Below are 17,499 nucleotides of genomic sequence, written 5' to 3'. Positions count from 1 at the left end.
TGTTGCTTGGCGGGGGGGGGGTGGGGGGGGTGGGGGGGACATAGTGAAGTGGACTTTGCTCCGTGCTGGCAGGCTGTTAGCCCATTCTCTCTGTCTCTGTCTCTCTGTCTCTCTGTCTCTGTCTCTCTAGTGTGTGTCTCTGTCTCTGTCTGTGTGTCTATATCTGTCTCTCTCTGTCTCTCTGTTTGTCTCTCTCTGTGTCTGTCTGTGTGTCTATCTGCCTGTCTCTCTCTTTCTCTCCCTGTCTCTCTATCTCTGTCTCTCCGTCTCTCTCTCTGTGTGTCTCTGTCTGTCTCTCTGTCTCCCTCTGTCTTCTCTGTCTCTCTCTCTGTCTCTCTCTGTCTCTCTCTCTGTGTCTCTGTCAGTTTCCCTCTCTCTCTCTCTCTCTCTCTCTCTCTCTCTCTCGCACCCGTCGCATGTAGGAGCAGGGCCAGAAGGTCCTCTTTCTGGGTGGACAAAGATGTGGGAAGACAGAAAAGCAGTAAGTGGAGACCGGAGAATGAGCTTGCTGCTGTGGACAGGAACCTCTCTCAGCCTCAGTTTCCCTCTGTGTGGAAGAGGGGGTGGTACTTAGGTACTTACCAGCAGTCTTCCTCTCCTCGGGCTTGTGAGGTCGAAGCAGGCCCTGGCTGCGGGCTTGCTGTGGACACTGGCCAGTAGTGGCTAGCTTCTCTCTGAGCAGGGCCACTGATGTGGCCTTCTCTGCTCTGCCCAGCTCGTGGGCTGACCCCCACCACTCACCTGGTCCTCTGCCCAGACCCAAGGAGCCCTTTGTCTCTGACATTGGAGCCCTGGGCTTCTCCAGTAGGCCACAGGCACTGCTGGCCTCCCAGAGGGAGGCTGGAGGAGGAGGATCAGATCTGGTCTCCATGGCAACCAGAGGGGCTGCGCTGCACCCTACCAGGGGCCTGGAGTCTGTTCCCGGGCACGGGGGTGGAGCCGCTGCCGGGAGCCCCCAGCACACGCTGCCCGGTCCTCAGCAGCCTCCCTCCTTTCCCTTCCCCTCCTTTCTTTTCTTGTTGCAGTGCCCAGGATGTAACCCGGGGCCTCACACATGCAAGGCAACTGCTGTGCTGCAGAGTCACACCCCCTAAGGCTTCCCTAGCTCTGGGCGGGCTGAGTGTCCCTGCTCTGTCCTCCCCAAGGGCCTCCTGTGTGGGGTCCAGGGCCCTCTGTGAATGGGACAGGGCTGCCCTGCCTGCCAGCTCTGCCCTTTCTTCACAGCTAACAGCCCCATCCTTCTAGCCGCCATCACGCCTGCCCTGTGCAGGAAGGTTCCGTCCTTCCCCTCCCACCTGGCCGATGACCACTGAGGGCAGTGTCCCAGCCTCGGGCCTGGCCTGAAGGGCCATATGGGACCTTGGGGGGTCTTCCGTGGATGGTTCTCAGCCTCTCGGGACTCACCGGGAAGCCATGTCCACCCCACCCCCAGTCCTGAGCCCCTGCTTGTGGGCATCTTCAGAGTGGGAGTCAGCAGGCGCTTGTTTGCCAGACAGCCCCCACCTGGGGGTGCCAGTGTACAGTGAAGTGGGGAGCAGGCCTCTCAGGGTGAAGTTTCCCACAGTGTCACAGACCCGTGGTGTCAGCTGGGCGCTGAGCACACATTCAGAATGGCAGATAAACTGCTCGGTCAGGGGACCAAGGATACCTGCATGTGTTAGGCCAGTGGTAACTTGCCAAAGTCCAGTTTGGGTTCTGGCTGCTTTTTCAGGTCCAGTAGATGGACTCTCGAGGGCACAGGGTGCCCAGGAAGGAGACTGAGGTGTATTGGTCACGGCTTTGTTCACCACGTGGCCTCGGGCAGCATTGCCACCCCACAGAATCTTCCTGAAAAATGGCCATTTTCTTTGCTTGTTTGTTTGTTTTGTTTGGGGGCCCGACCCAGCATTGCTCAGAGCTTACTCCTGGCTTTGTGCACGGGGTCACTCCTAGCAGAGCTCAGGGGACCCTAAGGGGTGCCAAGAATAGAGGGGTGGCCGTGTGCAAGGCATGTGCCCTACCTGTTGTACTATCTCTCCAGTTCTGAACTTTCCATCCTTAGCCCTACGGAACAGAAGAGGAAACTGGGGCTGAGGAAGGTGAAGGGTCTTGGCCGGGTCACAGGCTCTTTACTGTGATACTGAGACCAGAACCTGGTCCACTTACCACAGCCTATGCCTTAACCTACCTCTCCCCCACCCCCCACCAATCACAGAGAAGGGAGTGCTGAGAGGAAGACTAATCCCATGGGAGAGACGCTGGTCCCAGAAAGCCCTCTATGGAGGGGCTCCTGGCGTTAATGGGGGTCATGGAACCCTGAGGGTGTCTAGCCGACTCTCCTGAGCCTTTATCCAGCCTCTTTTTCTTCTTTGGAAGGAGGGAGGCTGGGGACAGAAAGTTTGGACTCAGGGATCACTCCTGGCGGGCTTGCGGCACCATATGGGATGCTGGGAATTGAACCCGGGTCGGCCACATGCAAGGCAAATGCCCTACCTGCTGTGCTATCACTCCAGCCCCTCTCCTGAGCCTTTAGCCAGCCTCTTTTTCTTTTTGGGGGGAAGAGGGGCTGTGGACAGGGGTTTTGAACTCAGGGATCACTCCTGACAGGCTCTGTAGACCATATGGGAGGCTGGGGATTGAACCTGGGTCGGCCGCGTGCAAGGCAAGTGCCCTCCCTGCTAGCCTCACTTGAGACCTGTCCTCTCACATCCTGTCCAGGCCCTTCAACCATGGAATTATTGCCATGGTCACCAGCCCCCTGTGACCTGGTCATCTCACTCACTGATGGTGAAGTGACACTCCAAGAGACCCAGCTGGCTGGTATCCCCAGAGCCCCAGCTCGGTCGGGCCCGGACGCAGAGTCCCTGGCTGCTGAGTCTGGGTGGGGTCCTGGTTTCCAGTGGGTCATGGGGAGACCCAGCTCCACAGCCTCTGTGCCCTTAGCTGGAGGAGGTGACAGTCCCTGCAGTCATCACCTCCAAACTGGCCCCAGCAGTTTTTTTGTTTTTGTTTTGGGGCCACACCCTGCAGTGCTCAGGACTTCTGGCTCTGCACTCAGGAATTACTCCTGGCTTGCTTGGGGGACCATATGAGATGCCGAGGATCAAATCCAGATCTTGCTGCGTACAAGGGAAACGCCCTACCTGCTGTAATGTCGTCCCAGCTTCCTGGTCCCAAATGTTTAATGTAACAAACCTTTGGGGTGCGGGGGAAGCTCGGTTTAGTGGCGGAGTAATTTGGGGGGAATGGCAGAGAAGGAGGGGTGATGTGGGAAGTGATGCATACAGGTCCTCAGCAGTCCGGGGACGGGCCTGGCCTCTAGGTGACCTGAGCAGGAGCTGCCCCAGCCGGGCCCAGCAGGCAGCCCCCGCAGGTAGCAAGTGGACGAGCCCCTGATCCTGGGGCGAGGGCTGTGGGGGTCTGGCTTCAGCTTTCCTGTCCTTCCTGGGCCCTGAGCCCTAGGAGCACCCCTTGCTAGCCCGGCTAGCCCTGCAGACCCGGCCCTGTTTCTCCTCACACTGCATGAAAGCAGCCGCCTCGTGGGTTTTCTGTTTGAGGGGCTCAGGTAGGGTCCAGACTTCCTTGCTTGGTGTCCACTTAACCGAGAGCTTAGGCAAGTGGCCTGACCCCAGCTGCCTGTGAGAACCGGGACGGCACTACTGATCTGGACATGTTTGCAGCTTTTCTTTGACGGGGACCACCCTCCGGGAGCTGGGGCCGCCGCTCCAGAGAGGCTCTGCCTGGTCATGCAGGTCTGACGCCTGGTGGTGCTTGGGAGGGATCAACTCAGCACCTGAGGTGTTACCTCAGGGTCAGAGGTAATACAGCTGGCCTACGGCCCCGCAAGTCTCAGCAGAAGTACCTTCCTGAGCATAGAGCCAGGAGTAAGCCCTGAGCACCGCTGGGTAGGACCAGAATAAATCCCAAAGGAGCCCCAGTGAATGCAAGCACTAATATACACTAGATGAGCTGCCACTCCTGAGCTATTTCCTCACCCCTTGAGCTTTTGAGATGAGGGAGGCCTCCCAGGCAGTGCTTGGGGGTTGCTCAGGAGGCCTGTGATGCTGGGGTTGAAAACATTAGTCCACGCCCACTCCCTGGTCTGCCTTGAAGCTTTCCTTTTGTTGTTGTTCCTTTTGGGGGGGGCGGCAGGGGCACACTGGGCAGTGCCCAGGACTTACTCCTGGCTCTGTACTCGGGTCACTCCTGGTGATGCTTGAGGGGAGCATATGAGGTGCAGGGGATCGAACCCAGGTCAGCTGTGTACAAGGCAAGGGCCTTCCCCGCTGGACTATCGCTCTGGCCCCCACCGCCTTGAAATTTCCAAAGAGCAGGAAGGTCTGGCACTGGGCAGAACAAAGACCTCCTGGTTCTGCGTGTTTGCCGGCACCCCAGCAGAGCGGGGACCATTTCTCCCAGCCTGGAAAGTTCCCTCTTGACCCTGTGGGAAACGTCTGTCACCTTGCCCACGACTGCCTGTTCTTAAACTTCCTGTGAAGGGACTCGAACTGCCTGTGCTTCTCCGTGTCTACTTTTGCCAAATACGGTGATCGCCAGATCTCTCCGGCATGGGGTTGCTCTGTGGTGGGCATCCGGTTCCCAGCCCTCTCAGTCACACAGGGCAGTGAGCTGGAACAGCCCTGGGGGCAGGGGGCTCCTTTGTCCGTCCTCACCTGTGGCACACAGAGCCTGTGACACTGAAGACTTTTGATGCCTCTATTTTGTTGGGTTTGTTTTGTTTTAGAATCACATCTCGGGGCTCAGGGGACTGTGTGCAGTGATGAGGATGAAATCCCTATTTGGGGCTCCCAGGGGCTCAGTCTGTGTTTCAGCCCCCCACCCCTTTTTTATTGAATCACCATGAGCTACACTTACAAAGCTTTCATGTTTGAGTTTCAGTCATACAATGATCAAACACCCATCCCTCCACCAGTGCACATTCTCCACCACCTATGTCCCCAGTATACCTCCACTCATCCGCTCCTCCATCTCTAAGGCAGGCAATTTCCTTCTTACTCATTCTCTACTTTGGGGCATTACAGTTTGCAGTACAGATACTGCAAAGCCATCATGTTTGGTCCTTTCCCCACTTTCAGCACACATCTCCCATCCCAAGCTTTCCCTCCAACCATTATTGACTCAGTGATCCCTTCTCTGTCCCAGCTGCCTTGTGCTCCAGCCCTCTGAGCATCTCCCTGGTTCGACTTTTGATGCACTTGAGAGGAATGGTGTCCACGCCTGGGCTGGGCTCCCCAAGGTCCTCCACCCCATCACTGACGTTAGAGCAGGAAATGTATTCTCACCTGCTACCAGCCTCAACACCGGGAGGGCAGGACCACACCTGGCATCTCGCGTTTTCTGTTTTTTGTCTTGGTTGTTGGGCTGCAGCGACCGGGTCATACACATGCCTGGCCATGGTGCTGACATATTTGGTTGTGGTGCTCGCCAAGGGTCCCCATCAGGGCTGTGGAGCTTTTAGGTTCCACCATGCACACATGAGGCTCACTCTCTCCTTTAGCTCGGTGCTTGCTTCTGTGTTGGCCCAGGTTCACACTCTTTTTCCTTCACGTACGTGTTCTGGTTGTGAGTTTGGGGCAGGGGGGAAGGGGTCTCTGTGTCCACCAGGGGTTATGCTGCCTGATCATGGTGTGCAATGCTCTTTCATTGCAGGGGTCCCCAGGGATTGCATCCTGCAGTTGGGGTGTCCCCACACACCTGGCTGGACCTCACAGGCAGCAGAGCTATTGGGGCTACGCCCAGGACATGCAGGGGCTCCAGGGATCAAACTCATGACCTCATGCTTGCAAGGTGTCCTGTTGTTTTTTGTTTTTGTTCATTTGGGTTTGTGTGTGTGTGTGTGTGTGTGTGTGTGTGTGTGTGTGTGTGCCACACCTGATGATGCTCAGGGGTCACTCCTGGCTCTTCACTCGGGATCACTCCTGGTGGTGCTAGGGGACCATATGGGATGCTGGGGATCAAACTCAGGTCAGCCGCTTGCAAGGCTGAACTGTTGCTCCAGCCCCTGCAAGGCAGGTGTTCTTACCCCCCCAAACCAGCACCTGGCCTCTAGAACTTTCCTTTATCTTGCACCCACAGATTCTTTGAGGGACCAAAAGTGTCTGGAGCTCCCCCACTGCCTTAACAATCTTTGACATCTTTGGGGGTTTTGGGCTCCAAGGACATTCCTAACCGTGTCCATCAGTCACTGATGCCAGCCTCAGGGGAGGGGTGTGACTGCTTCAGCCTCTGGCGGTTTGGGCTCCTCGTCCTGCCCCTGTAGGACAGCAGAAGGGGTGACTGATCACCTGGCCTGCCTTTCGCAGGCAAACCCTCTCTCTAGTGTCTGAGGTCCAACTGGTCTCTCCAGGCTTGGCTCAGAACCCAGTACTGGACTCCATGCCAGGACTGGACCCAGTGTCCCTCATCACATGTGGTCATTGTTCCGGTAACACCTGGAGTCTGGAGATCTTGGGACTCTGCCTGCAGTGCAGCTCCACTGAGGGCCACAGGCCAGGGGGTTCTCAAGACTGAGTGGAATTTGGCCTCTGGGGGCTGGCAAGAACCCCACGGTGGGTGACGGCCAGGGTCATTGGTCTCCCTGAGTCCTGCTCCATACTTCACTTGGTGCCCAGCCCCTGGGTGCTGTGTGCGCCCACTGCTCCCTCACGCTCTCTTCCTCACCCTCCTGCACGCTCCGTGTTCCAGCCAGACCCGGCTATTTATAGCTCCCTTCAGGGACCCTGCTGTTTCACACTTTGTGCTTTTGCCAAGCCTCTTCTCTTTGCCTAGAACTCTGCTCCCGTCCCCCATCTGCCTGGCAGGCTCCCACACATCTTTCAAAAGTCAATTAATATTATTAATAATAGCGGCTGAGATTTATTGGGTGCTTACTATGTACTAAGTGCTGCGCGTGCTGATCTAGCTTAGTCCTTGCCACAAGCCCTCTGCAAGCAGCCCCCTCTCCTCTCTCACACCTATCCCTCCAACTAATCCCTGTTTCTAAGGGACTGCCTTGAGCAGGGAGGTGGGGCAGGGAGAGAGCCAGGATTGGATATGAGTCATGTGACCCCAGGCCTTTGCTCTTAGCCACGCTGATAAACCTTCCTTCCTGCCATTCATTTACCCCCACTATTGCCTGCTTCCTTGTTTCTTCTCTTACTTGTTATACCTGGAGATGCACCTGTCATAACATCTAGAGTTTGTGGTAGGTTGCTTTTGTGGTGCCGGGGATGGAATCCAGGGGCTCACACATGCAAGGCATGGGCTTTATGGCTGAACTACCTTCCCAGACTCCAGAATGTTTCGCTGCTGATTGGATTACCTCCCTCTAAGGATATCACTGAGGAATGTGGCAGGGAATTCAAAATATCACCTAACGAGAAATGGGGGGGAGAGGGGGCTATTTTTAGCATGATTCAACAACTCCACAGCATCAGGGAAAAACCTCTCTTCTTCTTGATCATTTCCTCAAGGCAGTAGTGTGGCTACTGGCACTCTGGCCATCACATCTAAGTTCAAGGAAACATCCCCCTTTTTTGGGGGGGGTCACACCCGGTGTTGCACAGGGGTCACTCCTGGTTCATGCACTCAGGAATTACCCCTGGTGGTGCTCAGGGGACCATATGGGGTGCTAGGAATTGAACCCGGGTCGCCGCGTGCAAGGCAAACGCCCTACCTGCTGTGCTATCGCTCCAGCCCAACATTCCCCTTTTCGTGTGTGGAATTGATTTCACCTCTTGCAGGCATGTGCTGTACCACTGAGCCTCATCTCCAGCTGCCAAGGCATCTCATTGACCAGAACAATGTCCAGGCCAGAGGGTCAATGTGAGTGGGAGGGGAGGCAGAGAAAGTCAGTATCTTGCCCAGACAAGGTCCATTGGCACTTCATACAAAATCAGGAATGGGGAAAGGAACAGGAAAGCAGGGGGAGAGAGCAGCTAGGAGACAGGAGCATCTGCGGGTCCCCTGGGTGTGAGACTGTATCCATTTCTCCAAGATTCCTGGGTGCCGGATGCTGGAGAACTCTCTGTGTTCTGCCTTGCACGCTTTCTTCTCTGTACATGCGAACATCTGGATTTTATCATAGTTGCATACGGTTCAAGTTATTAGTAATTTCCCTTAATAAAATGATGCATCTATATAATGTTCGTAACTATGTCGTCATCCATCTTAGAGAAATACTGTAGTTGGCTTGGCCGATCCCCTATAGTTAATTATGCAGATTGTTTTTAATATTTCACAATCATAAATAGTCCTGGGATTGATCACATGTAACTTTATTTATGTACACTTGTAATTGTTTTCTTAAGAAACAGTGTTGGATAATCCTTGGCTGAAAGCTGTACCAACTGGGGCTGGAGAGTTAGCATAGGGAGTAAGGTACTTGTCTGACCCATGGCTGACCTGTGGCTGACCTGGGTTTGATCCGTGGCACCACATATGGTCACCAGAGTCCCTCACCCCTCATGTATCCCTGAATATAGAGCATGGAGTAAGTTCTGAGCATGGCTGGAAACTCACCCCAACAGAAAAATGAATAAAACACATACATACACAGAAATGTATTGAATCTTTCAATACTAGCTGACAAACCAAGAAAAGTGTCAGTTACCTATTTTGTCCAAGAATTTTTTTATTATGCTTATCCTCTGACCATTTTGGCTCTTTCATTTAAAAAAAGTCTCACTGATTTGACAGGAAAATTGAAAAAAATTTTAAAAAGTAGAACATGCAGGTGAATTTAACATTTACATCTAACAGATGAGGTTAACACCTACGATCTACATTGTCTAGGTGTGAGGTTAACATCTCCTTAATGAGCATACCAAGACATTTGTTGTTATTTGGAATTTTCTGTTCTCTTAGAAACTGAGGCGTTCATCCTTGCTATCATTTTGGGGGCACACCTATTGGTGCTCAGGGCTTACTTCTAGCTCCGCACTCAGGAATTACTCCTGGCAGGTACAGGGGACCATGTGGGATGCCGGGGATCAACCTGGGTCAGCAGCATGAAAGGCAAAGGCCCCACCTGCTATACTTTCCCTCTGGCCTGAGGCATTCATTTTTTTCTCATTGGTTTGCAGAAATGTTTTATAAATCCAGGAAAGGATGAGGCCGTGCTAGATTTCAATGCTAAGTAGAATTTAACTCGAGGGATCGAGCGAGGAAGGAGCTTAGGTGTGAGAATAGCGTGTGCAAGGCGCAGAGGTGGAAAACAGCGATGTGTGTTTGTGGAACATACTCATTTCCATAAGACTGTCACGGAAGAAAATTTATCACGAATTTGGTGATTGGAAAAATTTAGGGCCCAAGCTGTGGCTCAGCAGTAGAGCACTTGATTTGCATGTGTGAGGCCCCAGGTTTGATCCCTGACATTGGGAGAAAGGGTGTGGGGGGGGGAGACTTTATTCAGAACTGTATTTACTCATCAAAAAATTAGAGTTTTAAACCAAAACATTGGTGGGGCACATCTGTTCCAAGGCTCGAAGAGGGGAAGAATTGTTTGTTTTGTTTTGCTTGGGGGCCACATCCGGCCTGCATTGGGGTCACTCCTAGCGTGGAGGGCCACGCAGTGCTGCGGCTCTTACAGGAGCTGCGGAGCGGCAGGAGACTTACTCGCCTTTTGCCGTTTGTAGGGTTCAAACTCTCCTTGGCTCGGGCTGCATGAACACAGTCTGGCGCTCATCCTCATGTGGTCTGACTCAGTGTTTCCTCCCCTTTGTTTCCTGTAATGACACAGCATCGGTGGCGTTAGGACCTCAAGGGTTAATCTAAGATGATCTCACTTCAAAATCCTTCGCTAAACGACATCCGGAAGACTGTTTTCCCAAATACAGTCACATTTAGATGCCACGGTTTTAGGATCTGGACATCTCTTTTGCGGGAGACAGAAGCCGCTCTTTCACCCTTTGGGGGACCTAAAAAAAATCTCTGGTGCTCTAGGGCAGAAGACTGTGGCCCTGTGAAAAGGCCTTGAGCAGAAGGGTTGGGACTGTGCCTCAAAGGACATGAAGAACGATTGAACCCAGGTCCGGGCCCCTGTGGAGAGGAAGTGGTAGGACTGATGGGCAGGAGCTGGTGAGGGTGGAGGTGGAGCCCGGGGTGAGCGGGAGGAGCAGAGAGAGTCCAGACAGGCTGGAGTGGAGATTTCTGAGCCAGGACATCCAGGAAGTCATCAGAGAGCTACGTCCACAGCCCCGACCTCTCCCGAGTATGAAAGAAAGTGGGGAGAGCAAGCAAAGAAGGGGTGGCAGAAGCCTGAGGAACCCCAGTTTCCCTCCCCATGAGGAAGGAATCCAGACAGACATCCAAGTGTCAGAACCCCGTGTCCCCACAGGGGCGTCTCCCCTCACTCACCCCTGCTTCCTGCCTGCCTAGACCCCACCTGTTGAACTTGGCCTCTGTCCCAGAATGAGCTGTAGACACCAGGGCATCTCGTGTCACCAAGCCAGCACGTGGGTCACTCAAAAGAGGAGTTTTAATGTATTTCCTTATTTTATTTTTGGTTTTGGGGCCACACCCGGCAACACTGAGGGCTTATTCCTGGCTCTGGGCTCAGGGATCGCTCCTGCAGGGGGTCAGGGGACCATGTATGGTGCTGAAGTTTGAACCTGGGTTGGCTGAGAGCAAAACTAAACACCCTGCCCTGCTTACTATACTCTCCAGCCCGAGAGGAAGGGGTTTTCGGTCCCAAACAGAAACCCCTGTTTGTGATGACGCATCCTCCTGGGTACCTCAGTGTCTGTCAAGGCACAGAACATTCCCCTTCCCCTCCCCAGAGTGTGCTCTGAGTCCCTTCTGGTCAACTCCTGCCCCCCACCCCCAAGGCAGCCGCTCATTTTTGCTGACCAGGGAGAAACGTCGTCTGTTCTAGAACTCCTTGTGAGTGCGTCCCCGGGATGCGCCGCGTGGCTGGCTTCTCCCACTTACGTAACGCCTGTGAGCCGTGTTCCTGTTGTACATATCAGCAGTTCGTCCCTTTGATTTCCTGAGCAGTGTTCTGTTGACAGGATGGATAAGGAATACTAATGTTTGAAGGGGTAGGCGAAGAGAAAGGAATCCACTGAAGGGATTTAGAAGGAACAGTTACAGCAGGAGGAAAAGTACCGGGACAGAATGTCAACGAAAGCCATCTGGATCCGTCACATTTAGGTTTGACTTCATATAACATAAGAATCAAATGACAGTGATTTAAATGAACAAGCTCTTTTCTTGGGGGGAGGGGGGTGCAGTTGTCTCACTGTGTGCTATGTGGTTCGGCAGTGCTTGGGACCACCAGGGCTACCTCAGCTGTGTTCAGGGGAGCCAGGCGTTGCCAGAGATCAAACTCGGGGCCTGACATGTGCTAGGTATGTGCTCTCCCCCTTAAGTCATTCACCGGCCAACCTGTTTCTCTCTTTTCTTATTTGAAAGCGGCAGAGGTAGGCACTTCTGGGGTGGGATGAGGTGTGGTAGCTTGTTGTGCGGACCCAGCCTTGCTTACTGTTCAGAACGTCTCTAAGGTCACCTCATGATTCAGTAGAGCTGCAGGAGCTCCAGCCCTCTCACTGCTGTCCGCATGGACAGTGGAGGGAGGAACCTGGAGAACTCCTAACACATTGACTGTCCTCCCAAAATAAACCTTCCAGCCAAAGCAATCTCTCCGAGCGGCCTTCCTCGAAAGTTCCACACTTACCCACCTAACATCTCATTAGCCAGAACTTCATCCTATGGACCATGCCTCTCCGAGAAGCTGTCTTTCAGCTGGCCGCTGGACACATGTCGTTCCGCACAGAGAACACTGCCTGTTCCCAGCAGGAAAATGCCTGCAAAAATGCTGAGGAAAGCTATGCAGAGAAGTAGCTTTCAACTTCAAAGCCGTCTCCCATTGATATTTTGGTTTTTTTTTTATTTTTCCTAGTGCTGGTTCTAGTTCATGGTGCTTGCCTGAGTGAGGCTCTAGCCCAGCTCCCATGGCATAACCCGGCTTCCTGGGCCCTTGCAGCATAGCCAAAGTGTCAAGGTGCAGGCCAAGCTCAGGGGCTTTAAAACCACAGCAGTCATGGCCAAGAAGCCGGCCTTCATGGGCAAAGTCACATTTAACCTGAAACAGTGTGTGCGTGTGTGTGTGTGTGTGTGTGTGTGTGTGTGTGTTTATTTTGGGGTGGGGAGTGGGAGAAGGCCAAGCAGCAAGAGGAAATACTGGGAGAAAAGTCTCTGGCATGTTTGCATTGCAGCCCAGCTTCTGTGTTCTCTCTCTCTCTCTCTCTCTCTCTCTCTCTCTTTCTCTCTCCCTCTCCCTCTCCCTCTTCCTCTCTGTCCTGTCTCTCTCTTTCTCTCTCTCTCTTTCCCTCTCCCTCTCTCTCCCTCTCTCTCTCTTTCTCTCTCTCATCATCATCATCATCATCATCATCATCTTTCCATCCTCCCGCCCAGCCAGGCTGCTTCCTGCAGGGGACTTTTCTCCAGTGTTCTCTGCTTCCTCGTCTCAGGAGAATCGCCTGGTCTCTGACTGACTTCTCGAGCTGCCCGGCTATCTGGGGACCAGGAAAGGGAATGTGCCTAGGAATGCATGGAGCAAACTCGAGGGGGCCCTTTTCTGCACTTCTGGCCCTCTAGGGGTAACATCTCACCCCCCATGCCACCCCCCCCCACTCTTCTCCAGCCCACCCTTCGGGAGCACCATCCTGGTTTCTCCCAGAGCTGATGAGATCCAGAGAGGGAGAAATGCCATTTGGCTGGGGCTGGGTTCCGATCCTTCCTGTGCTAAGCTCTCTGAAGGGGGGTGACAGAGAAGCAGGTGGTAGAGGACCTGGCGAACCCCTCCCCGCCACCTGCCACCTCCATGGGCAGTGCCCTGGTGCCCTGGGTGCTGGCTACCCCTGCTGCTCAGGGGCTGGCGCCCTGGGTCCAGGGGGATCTCCACATGCACATGTCCACGTCCCCCGACATCGCCAAGGACCGTCTGCACAGGGCCGGGAGAGGAAGGCAGCGGGAGCAGGTGCAGGGAGCCGGGACACTCCGGCTGCCAAAGGCCAGGCGGCCTGGTGACCGGGTGACCGCATTCCCCGGCTGCCGCAGGGCCGGTGTGTGTGACAGCTGAGGAGGAGGAGCCCGGGCTCTGTGGAGAGCTTGGCAGAGGCCCTTGGACCTGCATAGGGCAGGGCCTTCCTCGGCTCCCGCAAACTCTCTGGCCACCACCCCTGGCCCCAACGTCCCTGCAGCCGGTGCTCAGGGACCGAGCGGCACAAAGCGGTGGACCCTGAGTTGGGCACATGTGATGGGAACCCTGAGCTGGAGGGGCTCTGGGAGATCCCCTGGCTGCGAGGGTGACCCGGGCCTGAACAGGTGCTGTCCTGAGCTCCCACCAGCTGGCCAGCCAGGCCCGAGGACGGGTGTCTGTGCCTGGGCTCTGGCAGCAGCGCCGAGGGGGTTAACTCCAACTTCCTTGCGGCCTTTTCTCCCCTCCTTCTCCCAAGGAAGCCTCCATGGGAATGATTAGAAATCAGGGCCGCCTTCTGCCCACCCGCCCCCGGCCCCCTCAGGGGCCTTGTGTGAGGAGTGAGAGCTCCTTCGGGGCCAGCCCCTCAACCCCCACCCCGAAACCTCCTTTGCTCCCCGCCCCTGTTTCCCAGGGCTGGGGCTCAGTGTTCAAATGGTACCCAGGAGGAGGGGCTCAGGAAGTGACATCGCCCGGGCCCGCCCCCCCTCCCTACTCCCTATAAAAAGCAAAATGGTGACTCAGAGAGGAGAGTTGGAAGAGCCCTGCCTCCTGCTCCCCCGTTAATTTTCAGGCTGGGAACTGGGCAGGAGGCAGAGACGCTGCAGCTCCAGCCAGGACGCGGCTGACGTGCGATTAAACGGGTGGCAGCCGCGGTGTGGCTCCCCCCCCGCCCCCCAGCTCCCAGCAGCCTCTGACGCGCAGAGACCCATCAGCGCCTGCTGCTCTGACCGGGCCCCCTCGAGGCTTGGGGCCCCCACCCAGCCCCTGGCCGGTGGGCACCCCTGGATGGTGCGGCTGGGGTCATGGCAGCTGGGGGCCGACGCCGGCGCCCTCTGCGCTACCAGTCGCTGGCAGCCCTGGTGGAGGACTCTCAGTGGCCCTTCTTGTTCCTTGTCTCAGACTTCAGCTACGCGACCGACGACTACGACGGCGAGGGCCATGAGGAGCAGAAGGGGCCCCCGGAGGGCTCGGAGACCATGCCCTACATCGACGAGTCGCCTACCATGTCGCCCCAGCTCAGCGCCCGCAACCAGGGCAGTGGGGAGAGCGTCTCCCCCACCCCACCGGAGGGACTGGCACCTGGGGTAGGTCCCCCCGCTTTTCCTTCTGGGTTTGTAAGGGTAGGGGGCCTGGGAGTGAGGGAGGGATACTGACGGAGGAGAGGGTGGGTCCCGGCTCGATGGGGGCCCGACTCCGGGAGCTGGTGGTTCTCGGTTCCTCCAGCCCTGGTCCTGCACAGACAGCCCCCACCTGCGGCTCTGTCCCCTGCTCCTGCCTGCCTGCCTCCCCCCCCCCACCCCGCACACTCTCCTCTCTGCTCCTCTGCTACAGTTGAGGGCTTGGGTTTGGGGGGGATGGTCAGGCTCACAACCCCAGGGGCTGTGAAGACACCAGGCTGGCCTCCCTCTGGGCTCACTGGAGGTGGGGACAGCTGCCTGTAACATTCCCCGAGGGTCCCAGACCCTATATCCTCTCTCCTCTGTGGAGTCTGCAGGGAACTCAGCTGACGGTGCCCCCGAGCCCCGTTCCAGGGAGAAGCATTTTCCACAGACTCGGGAACCTGCTCGATTGCAGTTCTGCTCCCCAAGAGCAGTTCCCGACCCCAGGGCGCTCACTGCCTGTACTAGTGTGCACCCCAGACAAAAATCCCTCGGGCCTTTCTTAGAAAGGGGCATGCGCGGGTGGGGGGGGGGGGAATGAAGCTGCCCCTGCCCTATCCCAGGGGTGGGGGTATGCAAATACCTGGTCCTGCTTGGCAGAGGGCCCATCCAGCTGTGTTCCGGGGCCTCCCCCCTTTCTTTCTACTGATCCCCGCTGAGGAGCAACAGAAAAGCTGAGCGATGCTTATTTTTCCTCCAACAGGGGCTGGGGGAAGTGGGGGGACGAGGGGGGGGGCCACAGAAAGGTGACTGTGGGACTCTACCATTTGCTGAGAACCCCTGCCCCCTTCCCTCCCCACCCAATACCCCATTCTCAGAGCTCACCCCCCTCTTCACAGGCCCGGTGGCTGTTATAGCCTTTGGCAACAGGGGCCTTGACAACAGCTTCCCACTTGGGGGAAGCCACACTGTTGCCATAGCAACAGAGATGGAGGCAGAGCTCCGGATCGCCAGGCAGCGAGCTGAGTTTGGGAGAGGACAGTGGGGGCAGGTGGGAGGTGGAGGGCACGGATGAGGGTGTGGGTCAGACTCAGTGCCCCCACAGCCAGGGTTCTTGTCCTAAGAAAGGGGGGCTCAAAGGCAAGCTGGTCCCCCTTGGAAGGCAGGAGTCTTGCTTCAGAGAGGGGAGCGTGCATTCTGGAACCTGAATTGAGGGCCAGCAGGGGACAGGAGAGGAAGTCAGGGATGAGTTCCTGCGGGTCTCTGGTCACGCTGGGCTCAGGGAAGCCCTGGAGGACTCACCTGCTATTCCGCAGTGCTCAGGCTCCGGAAGGTCCTCCGTGGCACCGCACAGCCCAGACCGGCTGGGCACTGAGAGTGCTGCCTGCCCGAGCGGCCTGCTGCAGGAAAGGGCGCCTGCCTTCTCTCTGCCTCACGGCGTGCGAGCTCCCTGTCCCTGACCCGTTCACATGACTCCCTGGCTGGTCTGCTCATCCATCGATGCTGGGGTTCCCGGTAATAGATGTTGCCTGTGTTTTTTCCAGTGAAGTAGGTGACGAGCATAAAGGAGAGAGACCCCCCTCCCCCCCTGGAGTCCTGAGGCTCCAGGCACTAACAGGTCCCTTAGCAGAGCTGCAGCCCAAGCCGGGAACCACTAGGAAATAACTTGATCTGAGATCTGGGGCTTGGAAAAGCGCAGCATTGATGCCTTTGGCTAGAGGTCATGCAAAATAAGGGCGGGGAGTGTTTGTTCAGCTCCCGTCCCAGCAATTCGGCACCTGCATCCATCCCCTGTCGGCCTGGCCTTCCCCTGCTCCAGTGGCAAGGCTGCCTGCCCTTCTGCGGTGGCACACGGGCCCCACCTAGCGCCCAGTGCCGGCATTGCTGTGTACTCTGGGGCGCCTCGCAGGGCGTGGACCCACCTTTTCCTGAGTGTGTCAGGGCTGTTTCGGTTCCAGAGGAAAGAAAAGAAAGCCAAGAGTTCTGATTCTGGGTTCTGCTCCTTTGAACCGGCAGGTCCCCTCCCTGCCAGGTTTCCGGTGTGGTGACTGAGAAGATTTTGGGACCAATTCAGATGATTGTTTTCGATATTCCGGGCTCCTAGCCTTGGGCTTTCCACTCCAAATATGCAGCCAACTTGTACCTAGAAGCTGAAGGGTGGGTCTTTGTATTATTCAGTGTTCCCCAGGGAAAGGAGAGAGAGAGAGAGAGAGAGAGAGAGAGAGAGAGAGAGAGAGAGAGAGAGGAGAGAGAGAGGAGAGAAAGGGAGAGAGGGAAAGGGAGGGAAGGAGGGGAGGAGAGAGAGAGAGAGGGAGGGAGAGAGAGGGCGAGAGAGGGAAGGAGGGAGGGAGGGAGAGGGAGAGAGAGGGAGAGAGGGAGAGGAGAGAAGGGGTAGAGGGAGGGGGAAGAGGGGAGGGAGGGAGAAAAGTGACTAGCTCAGTATTGGAGGCTGAGAAACTGCAGCAGACACCCAGGCAGCAGATGTATGTATGGTTCCAGCCTGGGTTCTGGGGGGGTCTAAGAACCAGGAGAGTCACTGGGATACAGGTTCCAGGCTGAACGCCAGCAGGCTTGACGCCCAAGAAAGGGGGCCATTCCAGCTCAGGTGTGAGGCCACAGAGGCTGCCTGGGTCAGGCCTGGCGCCGTTTCCTCTGCCTCTCTGCCCCGTCCTGAAGTGCAGAGGGAGGGGTGGCTCACTGTCTGCCTTACTCAGCGCCGAGGACAGTGTCAGTCTCACCCAGACACGTCTTCAATGACACACCCAGACTAATGCCTGGCCAGAGACCTGGGCATCCCGTGGCCCAGTCAGGTGGACTCATGAAAGTGACCGGCACATCGCGCTCTCCCAGCCACACAGAGAAGGGGCATGTGAGCACTGGGCAGTGAGCATTTACTGCTCCGTAGCTGGGACACGGCAGGCGAGTGGCATTACCCCTCTGACCCCGGTGAGGTGGGGGGCTGCCACCCTGGCCTGGCTCACTGCTGGGGCTCAGGTCGTGCTGCCTGAGGCCCAGGGCCTGCAAGGAGCCAGTCATGAATACCTGCTGGGCAGTTGCTGAGTTGGCTTTTGTGCACTGCACCCCACCCCCGTCTGTGCTGGCCTCAGTCCTGGACGGACACCCTCTGGGTGGTGTTAGCAGCTTACCCACCCCGTGCCGCCTTGCTTTGTGCCTGCCCCAAGAAAGGTTTCTTGTAGGCGGGCAGCCCTGCCCTGCCAA

General features: G+C 56.3%; 1 protein-coding gene across 3 annotated transcripts in view; it reads left to right on the top strand.

Moving 5' to 3' along the window:
• The window catches only part of ABR (ABR activator of RhoGEF and GTPase), a 199,510-nt gene that overhangs the window by 92,897 nt on the left and 89,114 nt on the right, over positions 1–17,499 (top strand). For all 3 annotated transcript variants that reach the window (XM_056126884.1, XM_056126888.1, XM_056126885.1), the window contains exon 2: positions 14,081–14,265. In XM_056126884.1, the coding sequence (XP_055982859.1) occupies positions 14,081–14,265 (185 nt within the window). The remainder of the gene's footprint in view (positions 1–14,080; positions 14,266–17,499) is intronic.

The sequence above is a fragment of the Sorex fumeus genome, unplaced genomic scaffold (assembly GCF_029834395.1).
Source record: "Sorex fumeus unplaced genomic scaffold, SorFum_2.1 ptg000063l, whole genome shotgun sequence".
Taxonomy (NCBI): domain Eukaryota; kingdom Metazoa; phylum Chordata; class Mammalia; order Eulipotyphla; family Soricidae; genus Sorex; species Sorex fumeus.
This window is presented reverse-complemented; position numbering and strand designations above follow the sequence as displayed.